General features: G+C 40.0%; 2 protein-coding genes across 6 annotated transcripts; one reads left to right on the forward strand and one right to left on the reverse strand.

Annotated features, from left to right (window-relative positions):
- Positions 1 to 1,426: 1,426 nt before the first annotated feature.
- LOC135588828 (protein OCTOPUS-like) lies at positions 1,427 to 6,186 on the forward strand. 5 transcript variants are annotated; one of them, XM_065081169.1, is made up of 3 exons: positions 1,427 to 2,188; positions 2,264 to 3,567; positions 5,048 to 6,186. In XM_065081169.1, the coding sequence occupies exons 1-2, from the start codon at positions 1,731 to 1,733 to the stop codon at positions 3,543 to 3,545; spliced, it is 1,740 nt and encodes a 579-aa protein (XP_064937241.1). In that variant the 5' UTR covers positions 1,427 to 1,730; the 3' UTR covers positions 3,546 to 3,567; positions 5,048 to 6,186. The 5 variants fall into 5 exon arrangements, 4 of the variants coding, with proteins under 4 accessions (XP_064937241.1, XP_064937240.1, XP_064937239.1 ...); XR_010476496.1 differs by having other exon boundaries at positions 1,430 to 3,567; positions 5,048 to 5,355; positions 5,527 to 6,186; XM_065081168.1 differs by having other exon boundaries at positions 1,428 to 3,567; positions 5,567 to 6,186.
- A 1,040-nt stretch (positions 6,187 to 7,226) lies between these two features.
- Positions 7,227 to 17,896, reverse strand: LOC135588829 (ataxin-3 homolog). Its single transcript, XM_065081170.1, has 2 exons — positions 17,373 to 17,896; positions 7,227 to 8,067 (listed from the first exon to the last, which is right to left on the reverse strand). The coding sequence occupies exons 1-2, from the start codon at positions 17,625 to 17,627 to the stop codon at positions 7,375 to 7,377; spliced, it is 948 nt and encodes a 315-aa protein (XP_064937242.1). The 5' UTR covers positions 17,628 to 17,896; the 3' UTR covers positions 7,227 to 7,374.
- Positions 17,897 to 17,972: the final 76 nt, after the last annotated feature.

Raw genomic sequence — 17,972 nt, forward strand, 5'->3', positions numbered from 1 at the left:
TTAACGAGGCAGATTGATGCCTTCTTCATTCTCTCACTGGTGGATCAAATAAAAGGTCATCAAAATGTAACGTGACATAGCAGTCATGAGGTGTTGATCCAATGAGCTGCCCCACCAACCTGCATAAATCTGCTCACTCTCTTTCGTTAGGCCAATCACTCACTCATACGAAGAGTGAAGTCTAAGATAGATGATATGAGAGTCTCCTACTGTTGTCTTTTTTTTTTTTTTTTTTGTGTTTTGGTACAAATTTTGGTAAGCCCCAAAACGGAAAGTTTTTACGTAACTAACTATCATTTCAAATTTTGGAGTTATTATATAGGACATTTCTATTCGTATAGTCTCATTTTGTTTTTTTTTATTTTTAAATATTTTTTAAAATATTTATTTATAAATAAATATAAATATTATTTTCTCTTTCCTCTTCTTTCTTGAGAGTGATTCAAGCGAGTGTAAGTAATAGTTACATGAGGGTTGCCAATTGAAGCAACAATAGCTAATGAATCCTGTTGCTCAGGTGGTCATCGAAGCTCGATTACCTCAATGCTCCCATGATGTTGAAGGCTTCTTTGAAAGGTGAGAAGAACAGGTGATCGATGAGACAAAGATTCGTGGTGTTCATGGAGAAGACAAGGGAGCTAGGATGCAAACCATAGAGATGAAGGCGTTCCACGACATCAAGTACCATTTTGCCATTGCATGTTGCCATTGCTTGATTGGATTGGATGGGATGTTGCAGTTTTTGATATGTTCAACATGCAGACAAAAAAAAAAAAAAGGAAAAGCTCAATATTTGTTGCTTCCTTTTTCTTCCCATCATCAGAGGAGCAAATGCCAACCATGGAGGAGGAGGATAAACAAAGACACGAAAGTTTAGTGGGTGCATTGGCATTGTTTGCCGAAACACACGAGCATCATATTTATTGTCACAGTCATCTCATTCCCCGTCTCAATCGAGTTCCTTCGTCTGTGGCTGTCTTCCTTCATTACTTGGACCACTGTGGAATGCAGACTGTGGCCCTTCGCTTTAGAATCTTGGAACTCGTCGTACTAGTACACCTACGTACGTACCTATTAACCCTTCCATGTTACGGAAACCAAAACCCGTGTTTTAGTCGTCGTCGTCGTCGTCGTCTCCTTGCGACGCTGCTTGGGGTTTCAGTAGGTGCTTTGGGATGGCAGCGTGTGGTCTCAACACATACTCCCTACGTTCCTCCACGACCTGAAATGAAACCCAACCACGCCCTGCCCTCCAATAAGTGGACGATCCTCCGTGTTTGCTGGTACTAATGGGACAGCTGCACCAACATTATTTGTACTCGTACTGTAATATATTATATATATATATATATATATATATATGTTTTCTATGGTTAATCTTCTTGCCTAATTGATTTGAGTATTTATTTAATAGGAGAGATGTTAAAGAGGAAAAGAAATAATTAAGAAGCGAATGGTCGACGGGCCAAAGTGGGGAAGCACATTAGCTTTTTCTCTTTTCCTCATCCATCCGTTTTATCTTTTTTGTTTCGATCCTCAACCGATGCTGATGATACTAATCACAGTAATACTTACTTTGGTCTCTCATTCCTTCACATTCATCTCTCTCTCTCTCTCTCCCTGCTCTTCTTGTTTACCATTGAGCATGAGCATATTCTGTTCGATGAAATGTTTGATAGCTTGGTTAGCTAAGTAGCGAGGAGGAAGAGGCACCGCCGCGAGATTACCGCATGGCTCTCGAGATAGGGTCCTTGCCGCCGCCATTCCGGCTTCCGCCCTTCACCTGCGACCTCCACCCCGACGAGACCGTCACGGGCTTCTGCGCTTCGTGCCTCCGGGAGCGCCTTGCCGGCCTCGACGCCGCCCCCGGCCGCCGCTCCACCTCCTCCGTCTCCGCCCTGAAGTCCGTCTTCTCCAGGGTCTCCGCCTCCAGCCATCCCTCCTTCCTCCGCCCCGAGCTCCGCCGCTGCAAATCCTTCTCCTTCACTCGCCGCCCCGTCGCCTCTGCCTTCGGCTTCGAGTCCCAGCGCAGTTCCTGCGACGTCCGCGGCCGGTACACGCTCTGGTCCCTCTTCCGTCAGGACGACTTGGGTAGGGGCTATCAGCCTTTCGCTCCCTCCGCCTCCACTGCCGCGGCGCCTGCGACGATGGAGGGCGGGGGAATCGAACTCGAGTGCCGGAGCCTCAGGTTCGTCCCTTCTTCCTCCGCCACGGTGCCTTCCCTCGGAACCCGAGCTGATGAGGACGACGGGGATGAGATTAGGGCGGCGGATCCGGTGCTTCAAGTGGGAGTGTCGTCGGAGGTGGATGGGGCAGATGCGATGGAGGAGACAGAGGTGAAGCCGATGAAGGACCACATCGATGAGGACGTCCAGGCGAAGAAGCTGCCTTCCAAAGACCTCAAGGAGATCGCCGGCAGCTTCTGGCTCGCGGCCTCCGTCTTCAGCAAGAAGCTTCACAAGTGGCGGCGAAAGCACAAGGACAAGAAGCGAGGCGAAGCTGCTGCGGCCGTGATGCCCGCTGAGAAGCCGCCCAAATTCTCGCGACGGCTACGCGACACTCAGTCGGAGGTGGCTGTGGATGCGTTTGGTCGGAGATCCTGCGACACGGACCCGAGGTTCTCCCTCGACGCCGCCCGAATGTCCTTCGACGACCCGAGGTTCTCGTTGGACGAGCCGAGAGCCTCATGGGATGGCTACTCGATCGGAGGCCAAGCGGTGTTCTCCCGGCTCCCCGCAATGCTGTCCGTCGTCGAGGATGCCCCTGCTGCTGCCGTCCTCCGGTCGGATGGCCTCATCCCCGTCGAGAAGGATGCTGTCACCCCAGGTGGGTCTGCACAAACTCGGGACTACTACTTGGACTCTTCATCCACTCGTCGCTGGCGAAGCCTTGACCGGTCCAACTCCAACAGTATACGCGAGCATCAGCTCAATGAACTGAAGCCGGTCTCATATGCTAAAGTCTCCGCTGCTGGTGGCACGTTCTTCCCCTTCCACCATGCCAATTTACTTGACAGGGATTTGAAAGATTTGAGTTCAAAATCTCTAAGTAACGAGTATGTTGGGAGCTTAGATGCATCTTTCAGAGACCTCCGCGAGGGGGCTGCGACAAAGAAGCCCGGGAAATGGAGCAAAGCATGGAACATTTGGGGGTTCATCCAGCGAAGAAGCAACAGCAGAGCGGGCGCCAATGTGGTTGAGAGATCCTTATCTGAGTCCTGGCCAGGATTACAGTCTCATCAGGGTTACAATGGGAGGATTTTATGGAGAAACAGCACTGTCAGCTCAAGGAGTTCTTTCGGTGTTCATGGTGGCTATGGCGGTATAAGGCATAGCAGCCTAGATATCAATGGCCAGAGTAAGAGGAGGAAGGATTATGTGCTGGAGAGGAATCGAAGTGCTAGGTATTCTCCGAGCTATGGTGATAATGGTATGCTGCGGTTTTACTTAACACCAATGCGGAACAGCCGGAGGAATGGAAGTTCAAGGAAAGGAAGGCATATCAATTCCCAATATTTCGTGAGGAACATGCTAGGCTTGTATTAAGCTAGTGACTTGCTTCTACAAGGTACTTGTTCTTCCTCCACCAATTCAGTCTTGACTTTTTTTTTGTTAGTGCATATGATACTTATCCTTGAGTGCCAGATTTTTCTCTTCCATAAAATCCTCAGACGCTGACTGCAGATTGCAGAGCATAAGCAACAACTGAATTGTATAAAAGATGTTTATATATATTCTACCAAATCCATTTTAGTATTTATTAAAGTAAAATTTTGACTATCAAGCATCTGCTTCTTGACAAATCTAGTTTGTCTTCTTACTGATATGAATAAACTTCACAAAGGAACTAGTGATGTATATGAAAATATTTTCCATGTAAGTTTTCATGGAGTTGGTTGTGATACTTTGTAGTCATGGTCCTATCATTGCCATAGGTAAAAGGTGCTATAGGTTACAAATTAGGCAGACTTGCTAACGTTGCATAATAGAATGTTGTCTGTAGCAGTCATTATTTTCTGCTATTCCTACTATTATCTTTATTACTGTTTGCTGTATAATAGCAGCAACAAGCTGAAGATTCCCATTTTTTGGAATCAACCATATGGACCATTTCTGTCTACTGAGCTCCACTGAAAGCGATATAGCTTGCCAAATAAAAGCTAAAACTCTCTTTATCTTTCTCTAACAAAGTCAGAATTTTCTTTTCCTTTAATGTTACAAGTGGTTATTCTGATTACTTGAAATGAATTCATCGAAGTGGGTTTGAAAACTAATGATTGTCTGTAATAACCATGTAATATAGTATATTGTCTTTTGATAGTCTGTTGTCCTCTTGCCATCCAGTCCTTCAGACCTAACTACCTAACTTAAAAATTGCCTTGCGCCATCAGTCTCTTGTCACCTCGTTTCTATTTCCTGTATATATTTGTTATTTACCTACATTCTAGTCCAAAGAGTTCTATGTAAGCTGTACATGCAACCCAGTTGTATTCCACTACAATTGTTGGCTTTGAGACCTCAGTAAACTCAGCAAACTTGAGTGCATTATTTTGGTTACAAATGAATATAAGTCGAGATCTCTTGATCGTTCATGACTTAACTGGGATTCCTCTGGAGCAGTAAACTTTATTCTGTTATGGGCACTTTGGTGAAAAAAGATGATGGGAAAATGAGAAATAAGAGGATAAACATAAATAAAAGGGTAAACAGAAGGAATTGGTGGCAGCATAGAGATTTACCTTGTGATATAGGCCAAAAGGATAACATACTCAATAAAAATGTTTAAATAGCTTTTCTTTTCATTTATGCCATCACTTATCTGATTGCAGTTGAAAAAATAAATGAATCGTTTTATTTTCAAGCTGAAGAAGGAAGGTGCAATTTTTGTCTTGCACTTGATTAGACATTATTTCACATATTTCCTTGAAAGTGCTCTTGATTGTTATACACCCAATATCTTATCCAGCTGTTCATTTCAATTTGAAATTTGTAAGTGTAGATGTTAATCTTTACCAATACAAATTAAGTTTTTTATTTATGCTTTTCAGGGGAGAACATGCACCTTAATAGTCTGAGTATGCTTAGGCCTTTCAGGTTGTATTGGTGTACCATGACTAAACACATAAAGATCATGCAACCCAACATATATTATGGTTGGTCACAGCTTCTGTTCAGTTATTCATGTATCGCCATCATTAGCAACTGTGTTCCGGTTCCAAATGTTGGACAGAGCTACAAAAACAAGATCTCAGTCATTTGAATGCCTCTTAGTGCTGACTAATAAAATGGATTGCATTTGAAGTCTCTTGAGGTCTCAAAGTAATGGAACATCAGACCTAATGTGTCGGATTTTGTGGTACAGGATTTTTCTTTACCAGTACTCGTCAAAATGAATAACCTTCTGTTATCAGTGTCGAAACTCTTCCTTATTTTTCGGCTTAGAGATGAGACTTCGAACTGTAACTTTATCATTGCAGACGGTACTGAGATGCATTCACTAATCATGGACATATCTTTGTTACCGCAGATGATGTCATCTAAAAGAGAGTATCTGTTGGCATTGGCAGGAACAACTTGGATTTCCATTGTTGCTCCTTTCAGCCAACTTGGCAGCTTGGCGACTATAATTGGACATGAAGCTATTATTGAACATGATTAAGTGGCAGCCTTGGTAACTAAGATTGACATGATGCTATTTTTGAACATGATTAAAGACAATGGTGAATGATGAAGTGTGGTACAGAAAATGCAGTGTAGGAGATCCCAGTGTTTAGATGATCCAGATTGGATGCAGAAGCTGACGATGTCTCCTTGAGTCCCGAGGGAGGGATTTTTTTTCTCTTTTTTAGCAAGCAAGCACTGATTTTTGAGTTATCGATCCTGGAATGCAATCAAGAGAATCAGATTTGATTGCTTGGGAATTAAAAGATGCAATTTACGATGCCGCATCTCTTTGGTGTCCGAATCTGTTCTGCTTCGCAGTCTGAAAGGGGGCACTACAAAATGGAAGTTGGTAGATTTTCTTGTGGATTATAAACCATAGTTGTTGTATTGGCTACATCATGTTATCTTTGTTGTGTTGAATATATAAACATCATCCGATACACAAGATTTTCATCAAGATGAAATCTTGAGAGGATTAATATATGTAATTTTATCATTATAAGTGGAAAAAAATTTTCTTCAACTTGAATCAATGAGTAATTTTATTTTAAAGCTAAAGTATACTTTGGGTTAAATCATAACACTAGAAAAGCTTATTCTTAGTCATAGTTGTTCTTCAAGAATAAGTTTGTGGATGACAAATACTCTACTCAAGAACAATGGTGTCTTCTAGTCTATACCTTACAGTGATAGATAGTCATAGGCCTAAGATCTATATATAGATTAGACAAGGGAAGGGACCCTAATTCATTGTAATGTTTAGTATCATACTTAATTTTATCCTTAATGTTTTCATTCATGCTGAAAGTAATTGAAAGCATTTTGAGGTAACCTCCTTCGTTATGATTAATAAAAAATATTTTATTTGTCATCAATGTTATGTAATTTATATCATTATTATGAGGGATAATTATAGATAATCTTCTATAGTTAACTATAATCTAGTACTATTTTTTGCCAACCAATTGACACAATAGTTATCTTCTCTCTATTAATTGAGTCACCCAATTGTCTGGCTACCGAAAGATGCGGCTAAGCAAGCATGATGGGATATTTTGTTTGTTACATGGGCATTCAGGTAATTCCATGAAAATAAGGTCATGGACCGCCCTCTTCGACGGTCATATCATCGTGATCTGTTTGATCTGAATGCGAATTCCGAGGCTTTGGCTCCTACCCCCAACATACATATTTCGCGTTGTTTACAGGATTTAGTCGATCGAGCTGTCATACAAATGCTGTCAATATCATCGGGCTCTATTTTTACCTGCCATTGCAGCACCACTCAGAATCTTTCGAGATCTTGCGAAAGCGATCACTAAATCTGGCCTTTACATTCACTAGATTTTGTTGCTGATGGACAAGATTGTAGAGTTAGCATTTAATGCTTCTGTGAAGGAACCACCGCATACTCTGATCAGAACACAATGACAAATCTTGCGCCGACTTGCATCAGCTGCATGGAGCATCTTCGATGCGCTTACATTATGAAAGACAGACACAGGAACCATTTAGAAGAAGTTGCATCACAAATCGAAGCAACATGAAAGGAACAAATGATCGTAAACAAGGAAACTATCAACCAGAGTCTCCCCACAAAAATCTACTGATTTCGTGCATAAATGAATGTGACACTAAAGCATCTCACAAAGTACAGAACAATAAGCAAATGGAATCCAAGTTGGCTTCTAACCAACGGTACAAAGCAGCCTCACTGAACCTTGTCATCATGGGATGATGATGGGGTTTCCACACCACGAGTTCCATTGTGAACATCACTGCTGGATTCACCACTTTCAGGACGATGCGGGCAGGGATCCATAAAGCTGCTGTTATAATTAGGTGGATCAAATTTGAGGCCAAGAGCGGCAGAATCTACAGTATTACGCCCACCTTCAAGTACGTCTGGTCTACTATTTTGAATATCGGTATAATCCATCAAGCTAGCTTTAACTGCAGCATTCAGATCTTCCTCTTCCTGCTCAGCCATCGTATCAATTTTGCTTGAATATGCTTCTTGGGTTGAAAACTTCATTTGATTGCATGATTTTGCTATCTGCTGTGCATCTTCTGGAGTTAGCCATTGCCCAAAACCAGTTGAGTAGTCATGTGGTATAGGACAGTCCGTGGGGAAGTTACCCCTAACCAAGAAGATGCTCCACCCAGAGTCCTTGAGGGTATCTATGTAAGCTGATAAGTAGAACTGGGAAAGATGCTCGGGGGCAGGGAGAAGACTATTGAAGTCGTACCACTCCCCATTGACTTTTCTAATGCAAAACCAATGGTCATGCAAGTGACATATGAAGGCATTCTCGAGCTCGGGCTCAAATTTAGATAGCTCAGCTACTGGAGAATTGAGAGGTACAACTTGTAGATCCCATATCTCCAAAGCCTTCTGCAAAACCTGTGCATGGGAAAAAATCTAGGTCAACAATTTGCAAGACAACAATAAAGGAAAAAAAATTAGAATCCAGCAAAAGCATTGATCCTTCTGAAAAATAAGAGGCCCCCCTCAAAAATCATCAAAACCAAGAAACAGAGTAATGGTTTAGAGAAAGCAATACAGATGCCATTATGTTAATAAATTTTGCATCATTGCGCCATCTCAACTTTTCCTACATTCAAACTACAATAGAAAGAAGCCACAGCAAGGAAGAAATTCCAGCAAGAGGCTGAAGATATTTGGTGTATCATCCAAAAAACACACATCTCTAAAGAACTATTTATACACACACAGTTGATCATCTTAGAAAGCACAGCCTACTCGTAGACTCCATTTATCGGTCAATCCGCTTACCCTCTCCCCACCGCCACTTAGTTTCTTGTATATAATCAAGTTTTTTTTTCTTTGCACAATAATAAATCAAGTTAAATTTCTCCCAGTCATCATGTAAAACAGAAGTTTACCCATATTTCTAGTTGAATTCTGATTGACTGCTGAACTTTTTTACTAGTATCACCACAAAACAATCTGTATAATGTGCAACACATCCAACACTGATACAAATGGATCACTTCCAGATCACATGCTAGCCAATCTATTATTACATCTAGGTAGTGAAAAACATCATGTCACTTTTGGTTTACAGTCAATAATGAAGTCAGTTAAGATTCATGCTCATGACATCCAACAAAATTTTTTACTGGCTGCCAGTTGCCTAATGTAATTCTCATGACTCTAGGTTAAAAAATGACAGTGAAAAAGATATAGTAATAAGCACACTTAACTTTTAAAGATCAATCTTACAAGTAGCATCCTCATTACTCACATAAAACTTCAATAACTCGGACCACTCCAGGAAAAGATGAGGTGATCCCCCTTTGAAATCAACTTCTAGTCTTTGTAGATAAAAAAGACCAAGAATGAATATTAATTACAACTAGAAATTATATGCCAATAGAGCAATTTGATCATGTAAAAATAAAACCTTTTTTACATTAATTGGAATACGAAATAAATGATTCAGTTACATTTAAGCCTCTTGCGTGTGCAGTATTATGTCAAGAAATATTATAGCCCGTGCATCTAACCCCACTTGTACAAAACCCAAAAGAACTTCCAAGCATCATTATCATCTTATTGGAGCCAACTTTAGGCACACAAAAGTTCTAGAGTCTAAACAATTTCAGAATTCCAAAACAAGAGAAGATAGTCCTATCTGCTGATAGGGACTGGACTTGATAATTGCAGGTGTATCTGAAGCCCTTATGTGCGAGTGCTAATATTCCTCCACTTAGCATATGATTCTAATAGCCAAGTTGATTAACTACTACTCTATAGAAATTTAATTCCAAAAGCAGTTCCAGATGAAGACTAATCCAGATGGTGTCTTCAGGTATATACAAAAGATGATGCAAAAATATTTCAATGCTAAGAGTCCATAATTAGTTAACTTTCCATATTTTAAAACTCAATGCTTAGTTCACTTTTGCCTTCTGCCCTTGTTCATAACATGTCATCAAAGATAAAGTGGAACTAGGAATTGTTCCAGGTTCTCCCACATCTCATACTCAAAAACTTCTTTTTTAGTGTGGCAAAGCAAATCTAACGAGGCATGTAGAAGCTATCTTCTCTCCTTAATTTAGGACTGCAAGTGGATTGGATCTTATCTTATTTAATTTAAGTATAAATGGACTGCACTTCTGATCAACAATCTAACCACTGATCACTGATTCAATCCAGCTTTCTAGATTATAATTGGACCGGACATGCATCTGAGGCAATTTGATATAATATAAAGATTAGATCTTGAACACAAATATGTGTAATTAAAGGGACAATAGATGCAAATGATACCTCAACCCTTCCCCACTCTCCTTTCCTAGCTACTTTCCCCTATTTTGCTCCCTTTCAGGACAGCATCCATAACTGCAACATTGCTGGGGCTGATCTGGTCGGGGTCCTGAGATCAACAACTTCCACATTGTTGTCAGGGTATAACAAATTTCACAAGGTATGGCAGCAAGGAGCAAATTTGCTGCACAGAATGGGCAGTTCTTTGGTGGTACAACCATGGGGAAAGTGGGATCTGATCCTCATCTTTCTTCCTATCCCTTTCTCTCTCCTTGTCTGAACTTTTTTCATTTTTCTTTGTTAGTTTCACATCAGATTTATTTGCTTGATTTTTGTTATGTTATATCTCTTTCTTTTTGAATATATACTACTTCAGAGGTAGTTCAAGGCAAAGAAGTTGTCTACATATGTATTTAAAAAAAACTAATATCGAGATTGATACTTTTAAGATGCCAGTTATGTTTTCATCCTTCTGAAAAAGTTACCTAGATTTATTTTTGAAGGCTTGATTAAAAAAGAGCATACCTAGCACTAGGCCACTAGGCTCTTGTCACAGGATATAGGGAGATTGGCCATTAGGCACCTGAAAATGCGGGATATGAGGAGATCAACAGACACAGCCTTAAAACTAATATAAAGATGCTGTTTCTGCAACTTGAACCTAATCTCCCAGGAGCAACCTTTCCATAGTACCAAGGCCCGCCCTTGGTACTATTTTTGAAGACTTGATATGTTGGCCAAATCAATTTAATAATATTACTGTTCCATTAAATTATTTTAATGAGTCATCTTCTTCAACAAAATTGAGAGTTTGGTTAGTGGTAAATGACTGAAATTGTACACTAGTATGTTGGATTATCAGATAGAATCAGATAATTCCAATCTAAGACTATTTTGTACCAATCCTAATTTTATTTTTCGGCAAAACTGCATAAAATGCCTTATCTAGGAAACTAGTGTCAAGTCTAAAGGTCAAATCAGGTCAGCTATTCATATCACTCTATTGAATCTTTCGCAGGCCCTTCTTTATTTTAATTTTAAAACCCTAAATGTCGAACCAGATAAGCCAATCATATCACTCTATTGAATCTTTCACAGGCCCATCTTTAGTTTAAGTTCCACGAAGAGGCAACACGCATTGATAGGCTCAGATAATGAGTTCCACTGTAGCTTCCTCTGGTACTTCAATTTCATATTCCTATCTCATAAAAAGAACAAAAGAAACTAGTATATTACTAAACAAGTGAAATTAATTTCTCCACACTTAAAACACATATACATCTTAACTACTACACCTCGACTGTTTTCTAGTTTCTCTAGTAATCAGATTACTGGATGAGTAAGACTATATTTGTAAAAAACTTGCAGGCATCTTAAATGATTTACATCAAACTCTCAAGAGCCTACATGAAAATATAAAAAATCACTTCGTCAAAGAAAACCCATGAAGCAATTTAGAAATCCATCTCTTTTCTTGCTGATCATATATATTTTTTATATATCTTCTTCCACCAAAATGGAATTAGAATCAATACTCTTGTCCCTCTCTTTATGAAGAGAATAATTTAATAATTATAGGAAACGTACCTGGTTGTCTATCACCTTTAAATTGAAATCTTGCACCCTGAAGTCTTAGTCCCCACTAACTTATATAAACACTACAATAGCTGTCCAACTAAACAAGATAACGGGACAACAAAGAGTACAAATGGGAGACAAGAAAGAGAAATGAAACAGCAAACCGAGTGGAAGAAGGCTGATGCTTTAAAACATTGAGGGAGGAGATGTGAAAAATTAGCCATCGTATAAATAAGATAAGAAAGAGGACAAATAAATGAAAGGAAATGTTAAGCGGATAAAAGAAATTTTCTTCTTTTATTTTTCCCATTTTTTTCAGGATATGAATGTTCAACCAAATTAGTCTGTTTTTAAATAATTAAGTCCCAGGCCGATCATTTTGATTAGCTTCGTGTACCAATAAGTCTAGAAGTCTACAGCAAAACATGGCTAGATGTCACATGAACACCATTAACAACACTAATCAGACAGTTCCCATTAGAAATTCTTACAGTGATCCTTGCCTGCCATTGAGTATTTCTGGTTGCAAATTCACCAATCAAATTGAATAGTCATTGAATCCATTTCTATTATTTCTAACAAATTCATGTTACAATTCCTCTACCTCTTCAAGCATCAGCAATCTAAATAAGTGAACTCACCTAACCGAAACACTAGCATAATTTTATTGGACATCCAAATCGACTTGAAAGACTTTCGTACATTTGTTCAAGATTGAAATGGACCTAATTGTTAAAGAATGACAAATATGTCCTTCTACTCTCTATACAACATTCTATACCTATCTATGTGTCATTAAAGTGTTGGATAAATAGGATCTAAGTGACCAATTTACAATTCATGGAACATAACCAACCTAATAACTATAGAAAATATCTTGGTTTAATCTAAGGATTACAGAACAATCACATAACAGTCTAGAATGTCCCTCTCTAAATTAACTGCCTTGCATTAACTTATCTAAGCGATATCTTCTGTTATCTTTACCTTACATTGAATAAAAAAATCCAGTACAATAAAAGATTTTACTTCTCAGAACTTCTTAATTTTTCCATTCAACTAACTTTGTTTTAGCTCTTGCTAACGCTGCAACTTGATCTAAAACCATTTGTTTCTCAAGTAAATTTTGATAATTATAATTTATAATTCATTCAAATTCAAATATCATCAATTTAAACAATATCATTGGCAAATAGTATATATCACAAAAGTTCATTTTAGATGTGCCTAGTAAATACGGACTCTTGGATTCACCTAGTCCAATTCCAAAAACCCTGATTTTTCCTAATGAATTATCAAGATTGGCCATGTCTCCACCAATCACTAGCCAACCCAACCAATCACAGTCATTGGCTATTTCTAATTTTTTTTCAACAAATCTTGTCATATCTCCAACCAACAACATTAATTCCAACAAATATTTGCATGTTGTCCAACTAATCCCAGATATCCCTTATGACCAAACTTAAGATTGCCTCTTGTTCAAGAAAAAGAAAAGCCTCCCTTGGAATTAAATTAAGAAGAACTTTATAGTGCTGAAAAATATTGCAAACAAATTTGATACATAGAATAATATTTTTCTCATATATTCTAGGGGCCTGTAGACCCCCCTTTACTTATATCACTTTATTTATACTTATTCAATAACTAAACACCAATTAGGCTAGAAAAAAGAACATCAATGACCAAAGTGCTCCTGAAAACTTAGCCGCGACTGAAGACCCCTTTAGGGGCTTTGGCTGTTCAATGAGAGTAGGAGTCAATATTCCCATTCTGTGATTCCAAAACCTGTGTCACAAAGGCAAATACGTGGATTCTTAAGTGCCATGTGATACTTGGAGGTGCACATGCCAATTACAGGCCCAATCGCACTGAGAAATTCTGTGCTCCAGCCTCCATGCGTGGATTAGAATTTGCAACCACGAACTGAAAATTAGTGAGAAGCCGATCCAATAGCTTGAACAAATTTGAGATAAAGTGAAACAACTATTTTTTGAAGTCTATGGACTTAGAATCTACAAATTAATACCAAGATAGTAAATACTAATGAAAAAAGGTAGATTAATGTTTCAATTGAAAAGTAAATAACTAAAGGGGTTCAGGGATTGAGACAAAAGAGAAGGGTCAGATTGAAGCAGTGATTTAAAAAGCGCTAAGCGCCAAAAGACGCCAAAGTCTCAAAACGCCCGAGGTGCTAGGCGCTCGCCTAAGCACCCGCCCGAGCAAAGCGAGATGCTCTGAAATATTAAAATCTAAAAATTTATATAATATAATTTAAAAAATAATTATTTGAATAAAAATATGATATTAAATTAAAAATATACTGTTAACAGTATATTACTTAAAGTTAGAGGGGGGAGAAAAAAATGTTAACTGTAACAGAGGGAGATAGCAACAGCGACGGAGGATTAGTTTAAGATAGTTGTGGCAGCGCTGCGAACGACAATAGCGACAATGGCAGAAGCTGTGGACAACAACAGCGACAGCGAGGGAAGCTGCGGACAGTAGCAGTGACAATGGCGAAAGTTGCAGACAGCAGCAGCGGCAACGATGGAAGCTGCAGACAGCAACGACGACAGTGGTGAAAGCTGTGGACAGTAGCAGCGACGAAAGCTCATAAGGGCATCTGTCGATGGCGGAGGAACCTACGGTCCTCTCCCTCGATAGTGGAAGGAAGCGACAACAGAAGGAATCGACAACGAAAGGAAGCTATGGGGGCCGTCGGACTCATCCGTCGACAACAGAGGAAGGCTCGGTCCACTGCGTCTACGGCGGAGGCAGCAACAGAAAGCGTCGACGGTGGAGGCAGAAGCAATGCTAGGGTTCCTTGGGGTCGTGTGGGTGTGAAGCGTGGCTTTTTAGCTAAGAAACTACGAACTGAACCAGACTTAAACCGGTTTGGTTCGCTTAATTGAATCGGGCACTCGCCCGAAGTGCCTAGCACCTGGGCGCCTCATTGAAGCACGCCACCTGGTCCACACACAAGGCACTCGATCCTCGCCTTGCCTAGCCCAAGCGCTTAAGCAAGCGCCTGAGCACCTATTTAAATTACTGGATTGAAGAAGTCATGGCCATAGGCAATTTCTTCCCAACTGTTAAATCAGACTGCTAATTCAAGAATCAAGACATCTGCACATTATCTTTAAATGAATATATCAAGGTAATTGAGTCCATTAAAATTTTGTAATTTTAGATTATTTTGTCATTAATTTTATGAATCTATTTAAGTTCTGTTCAAAGCTTTTAGTTAGTTTTGAGTTGGTAAGCTTGTATCTCATTACTATTTTAGTTGAGTCCAAACATATTCTCATTTGGGTATCGATTGGATTGCATATTAATCCTCTAGTTGAGAATTACTCAGTGATTTAAAAAGCGTTAGGCGTCAAAAGGTGCTAAGGTCCAAAAACGCCCGAGACGCTAGGCGCTCGCCCGAGCGAAGCAAGGCGTTAAAATATAAAAATATATAATATAATTAATAAATATAATTATTTAAAATTTTAAATAAAAATATGCTATTAAATTAAGAAAATCTATGATACAAAATCATAAATAAAAATTGGAGAATCTATTGAGTTGCTCTGTACACTTACCATTTATCTTGAAACCTAACAATAGTTTCAAATAAATAAAAATTAACATTATTAAAATCAAAATAATATATTATTAATCTATTAATAGTATTGAAAATTAACAATTTCAAATAAACCTAACACTGTTAACAGTATACAGTATACTGTTAATAGTATACAGAAGGAGAAGGAAGAGTGTAAGGGGGTGCTGACTGAGAAAAGAGGAAGTGGCAGCGGCAGCGACAGCGGGAGCCGGAGTGTAAGGAGGCAGCGGCAGTGGGAGCGGGAGTGTAAGGAGGCAGCGGCAGCGGGAATGTAAGGAGGCAGCGGCAGCGAGAGTGTAAGGAGGCAGTGGCAGCAGGAGTGAGAGCGGCGAGGGGCGACAGCAGCAACGACAACGAGAGCAGGAGCGGGAGCGGCAACAGTGGTTGCGAGCAACGACAGCGACAAGTAGCGGGCGCGAGAGCGACAGCGGCAACGAGCAGGGTTAGCCGGTTAGGGTTGGGCAGCGACAGCTGATATCGATTTTAGTTGGTTCGATTGAACCAACTAACCACCGAAGACCGAACCAAACCTAAAATCCTGGTTCGGTTGCCTGGTTTAACACAAGCACTCGCTCGAAGCGCCTAGCACCTGGGCTCGGGCGAGCGCCTAGGCGGCGCCTCTTTGAAGTGCGCCGCCTGGAAGTTTAGCGAGGCGCTCGGGCCTCGCCTCGCCTCGCCTCGCCCGAGCGCCTTTTTAAATCACTGGAATTACTATTTATGAATATTTTAGCTACAGTACCATGCAGATACAGTAGGTTACTCATAGGCATTTTTTTCTTAACAAAGAGGATGATGGGTACCTTAAAACATCTTAATCAGATTCTACTTCCTAGCTGCTGACAATATATCAAAACAGTGCAACTGGAGTGACCTATGAAGCATAGCTGAAGTTTTAACTTTCAGCCAAATTTGTTAAAGGTTTTAACAGTATCTCAACTACTAAACTGCAGATGGCTAATATCAATTAAATAAGTTCAGATTTAATATTCAGATATAAATAAAGGAAAGAATATATTAGGTTCCGATTTAATATTCAGATAGGAATAAAGGAAAAATTATGCTGACTTTTCTTTTATTCATTTCTTTTTTAGAGTCCTATAAACATGTATCTTATAGTACTTAAAAGCAAGAGGAATGTCTAGTGATGCCGAATATTATATTTTATGGAAATGTCTAGTGATGGCATAGACTAAAACAATCATAGACAGTTTTTTCTTAACAAAGAGGACGATGAGTAACTTACTACGTCTTAAGAAGATCCTACTTCCTAGTGGCTGACAATGTCTCAAAACGGTGAAAAACTGGAGTGATATATGGAGTATAGCTGGATGTTTGAAATTTCAGCAAAAAATTTTAAATGTTTTAACAGAATCTCAACTAATAAACTGCAGTAGTTTAATAAGATGGCTACCATCAATAAACAAGTTTGGATTTCATAATCAGAAAGGAATAAAGGAAAAATTATGCTGAATTTTCTTTTATTACTTTTTATTAAAGATCCTATAAACATGTTTATTACAGTAAAAAGTAAGAGGCATGTCTATTGATGGCGTAGACCACCAAATATTACATTTTATGGAAGTGATTCAGTTATTTGTTGCTGAGAGGACTTGATCATCTTTCTTCTTCCTCTTTTGGGTGTTTCCTCCTTCTAATACTCGTCACAACTTCCACCTCCTCCACCCTTCATTCCCTTTGATCTATTGCTCTATTTATCTCTCATCAGGTTTCATCAGATTGGTATCAATAACTTTTATCATGATAGTTTCTGCTCATATAATCCAAAAACATCTATTTGACATAAAGCATAGATGACAAATGGTTCTTGGACACGTTTGGCATGCCAAAACCAACACAACATTAACCAAGAAAACTCAACCAGCTAAAACAAACGCCGGTCATTTAAAGACACAAGAATACAGTTTCGATTGGCCTCTCCGGGCAGGCACGGTTAAAGAAGTACTTTATCAGTTACATATTACTTGAGATGCCCTTCAATTCTGTAGGACAAATCGATCAACAAATATTCCACATAGTCTTGTGTTAGCTGTGAAACGAATAGGAAAGCCAAATGCTATTAAGGTCTCCGTAAACTTATACATATTTGATGAACCAGTACGTTTCATTTTTCTTTTCGAGATCAAACCTCCTTTAACATGACCTAGATTTTCTTTGGAGCGGCAATAAAAGTAAAACGTGATTAGAGAGGGTTCCGAGACCCAACCTGGATGCTGAAATCGCCATTCATGGACACATTGTGCGAGACCTCCGAGTAGAAGTCGCCAGACGAGGCACCGCCATGGCCTGCGCCCTCGAGCATCATCTGGCGCTCCGTCTGGTCGAGGTCGGAGGCGAGCGCGGCGAGATCGAGCTCGGAGAAGAAGGGCCCCTGCAAGACGGTGTTGACGGAGTGGACGGCGCAAAGCTTCGACTCCTGCATCTCGTGGTACAGCAGCCCGCCGTTGCTGGGGCCTTCCATTCCTAACGCCCAAGGAAAGAGAGAACCCTAGAAATGGAATCGATCTCCTCTTGCCTGACCTCCGACTCCGAGGATGTAAATCGCAGGAGGACCGCCGGCAAACTTGGAAGCGAAGGAGAAAAGCCGATTTAGCGTGGCTCGAGAGCTCAATTTGACACGCGACAGGAACGACAAGGGCGGGGAAGAGAGAAAGAGGGGACGTCGTCAAAAGGGAGAGGAGAGGAGCGAAGACAAACGACGTGTCTCCTCGCACACGAAGGAAACGAGATGGCGACGAAAGAGGAAGTCTAATAATTCCAGCCATAAATGAAAAACAATAATAATAAATAAATTATAGTCCGGTGG

Source organism: Musa acuminata, chromosome BXJ1-8 (assembly GCF_036884655.1).
Source record: "Musa acuminata AAA Group cultivar baxijiao chromosome BXJ1-8, Cavendish_Baxijiao_AAA, whole genome shotgun sequence".
Lineage (NCBI taxonomy): Eukaryota > Viridiplantae > Streptophyta > Magnoliopsida > Zingiberales > Musaceae > Musa > Musa acuminata.

Excerpts from the sequence above, each read along its gene's own strand:
- LOC135588828 (XM_065081168.1), top strand. The coding sequence starts at position 1,731 with ATGGCTCTCGAGATAGGGTCCTTGCCGCCGCCATTCCGGCTTCCGCCC.
- LOC135588829 (XM_065081170.1), bottom strand. The coding sequence starts at position 17,627 with ATGGAAGGCCCCAGCAACGGCGGGCTGCTGTACCACGAGATGCAGGAG. Across the intron at positions 8,068-17,372 it reads ATGGCGATTTCAGCATCCAG|GTTTTGCAGAAGGCTTTGGA; the intron begins GTTGGGTCTCGG and ends TCCCATGCACAG.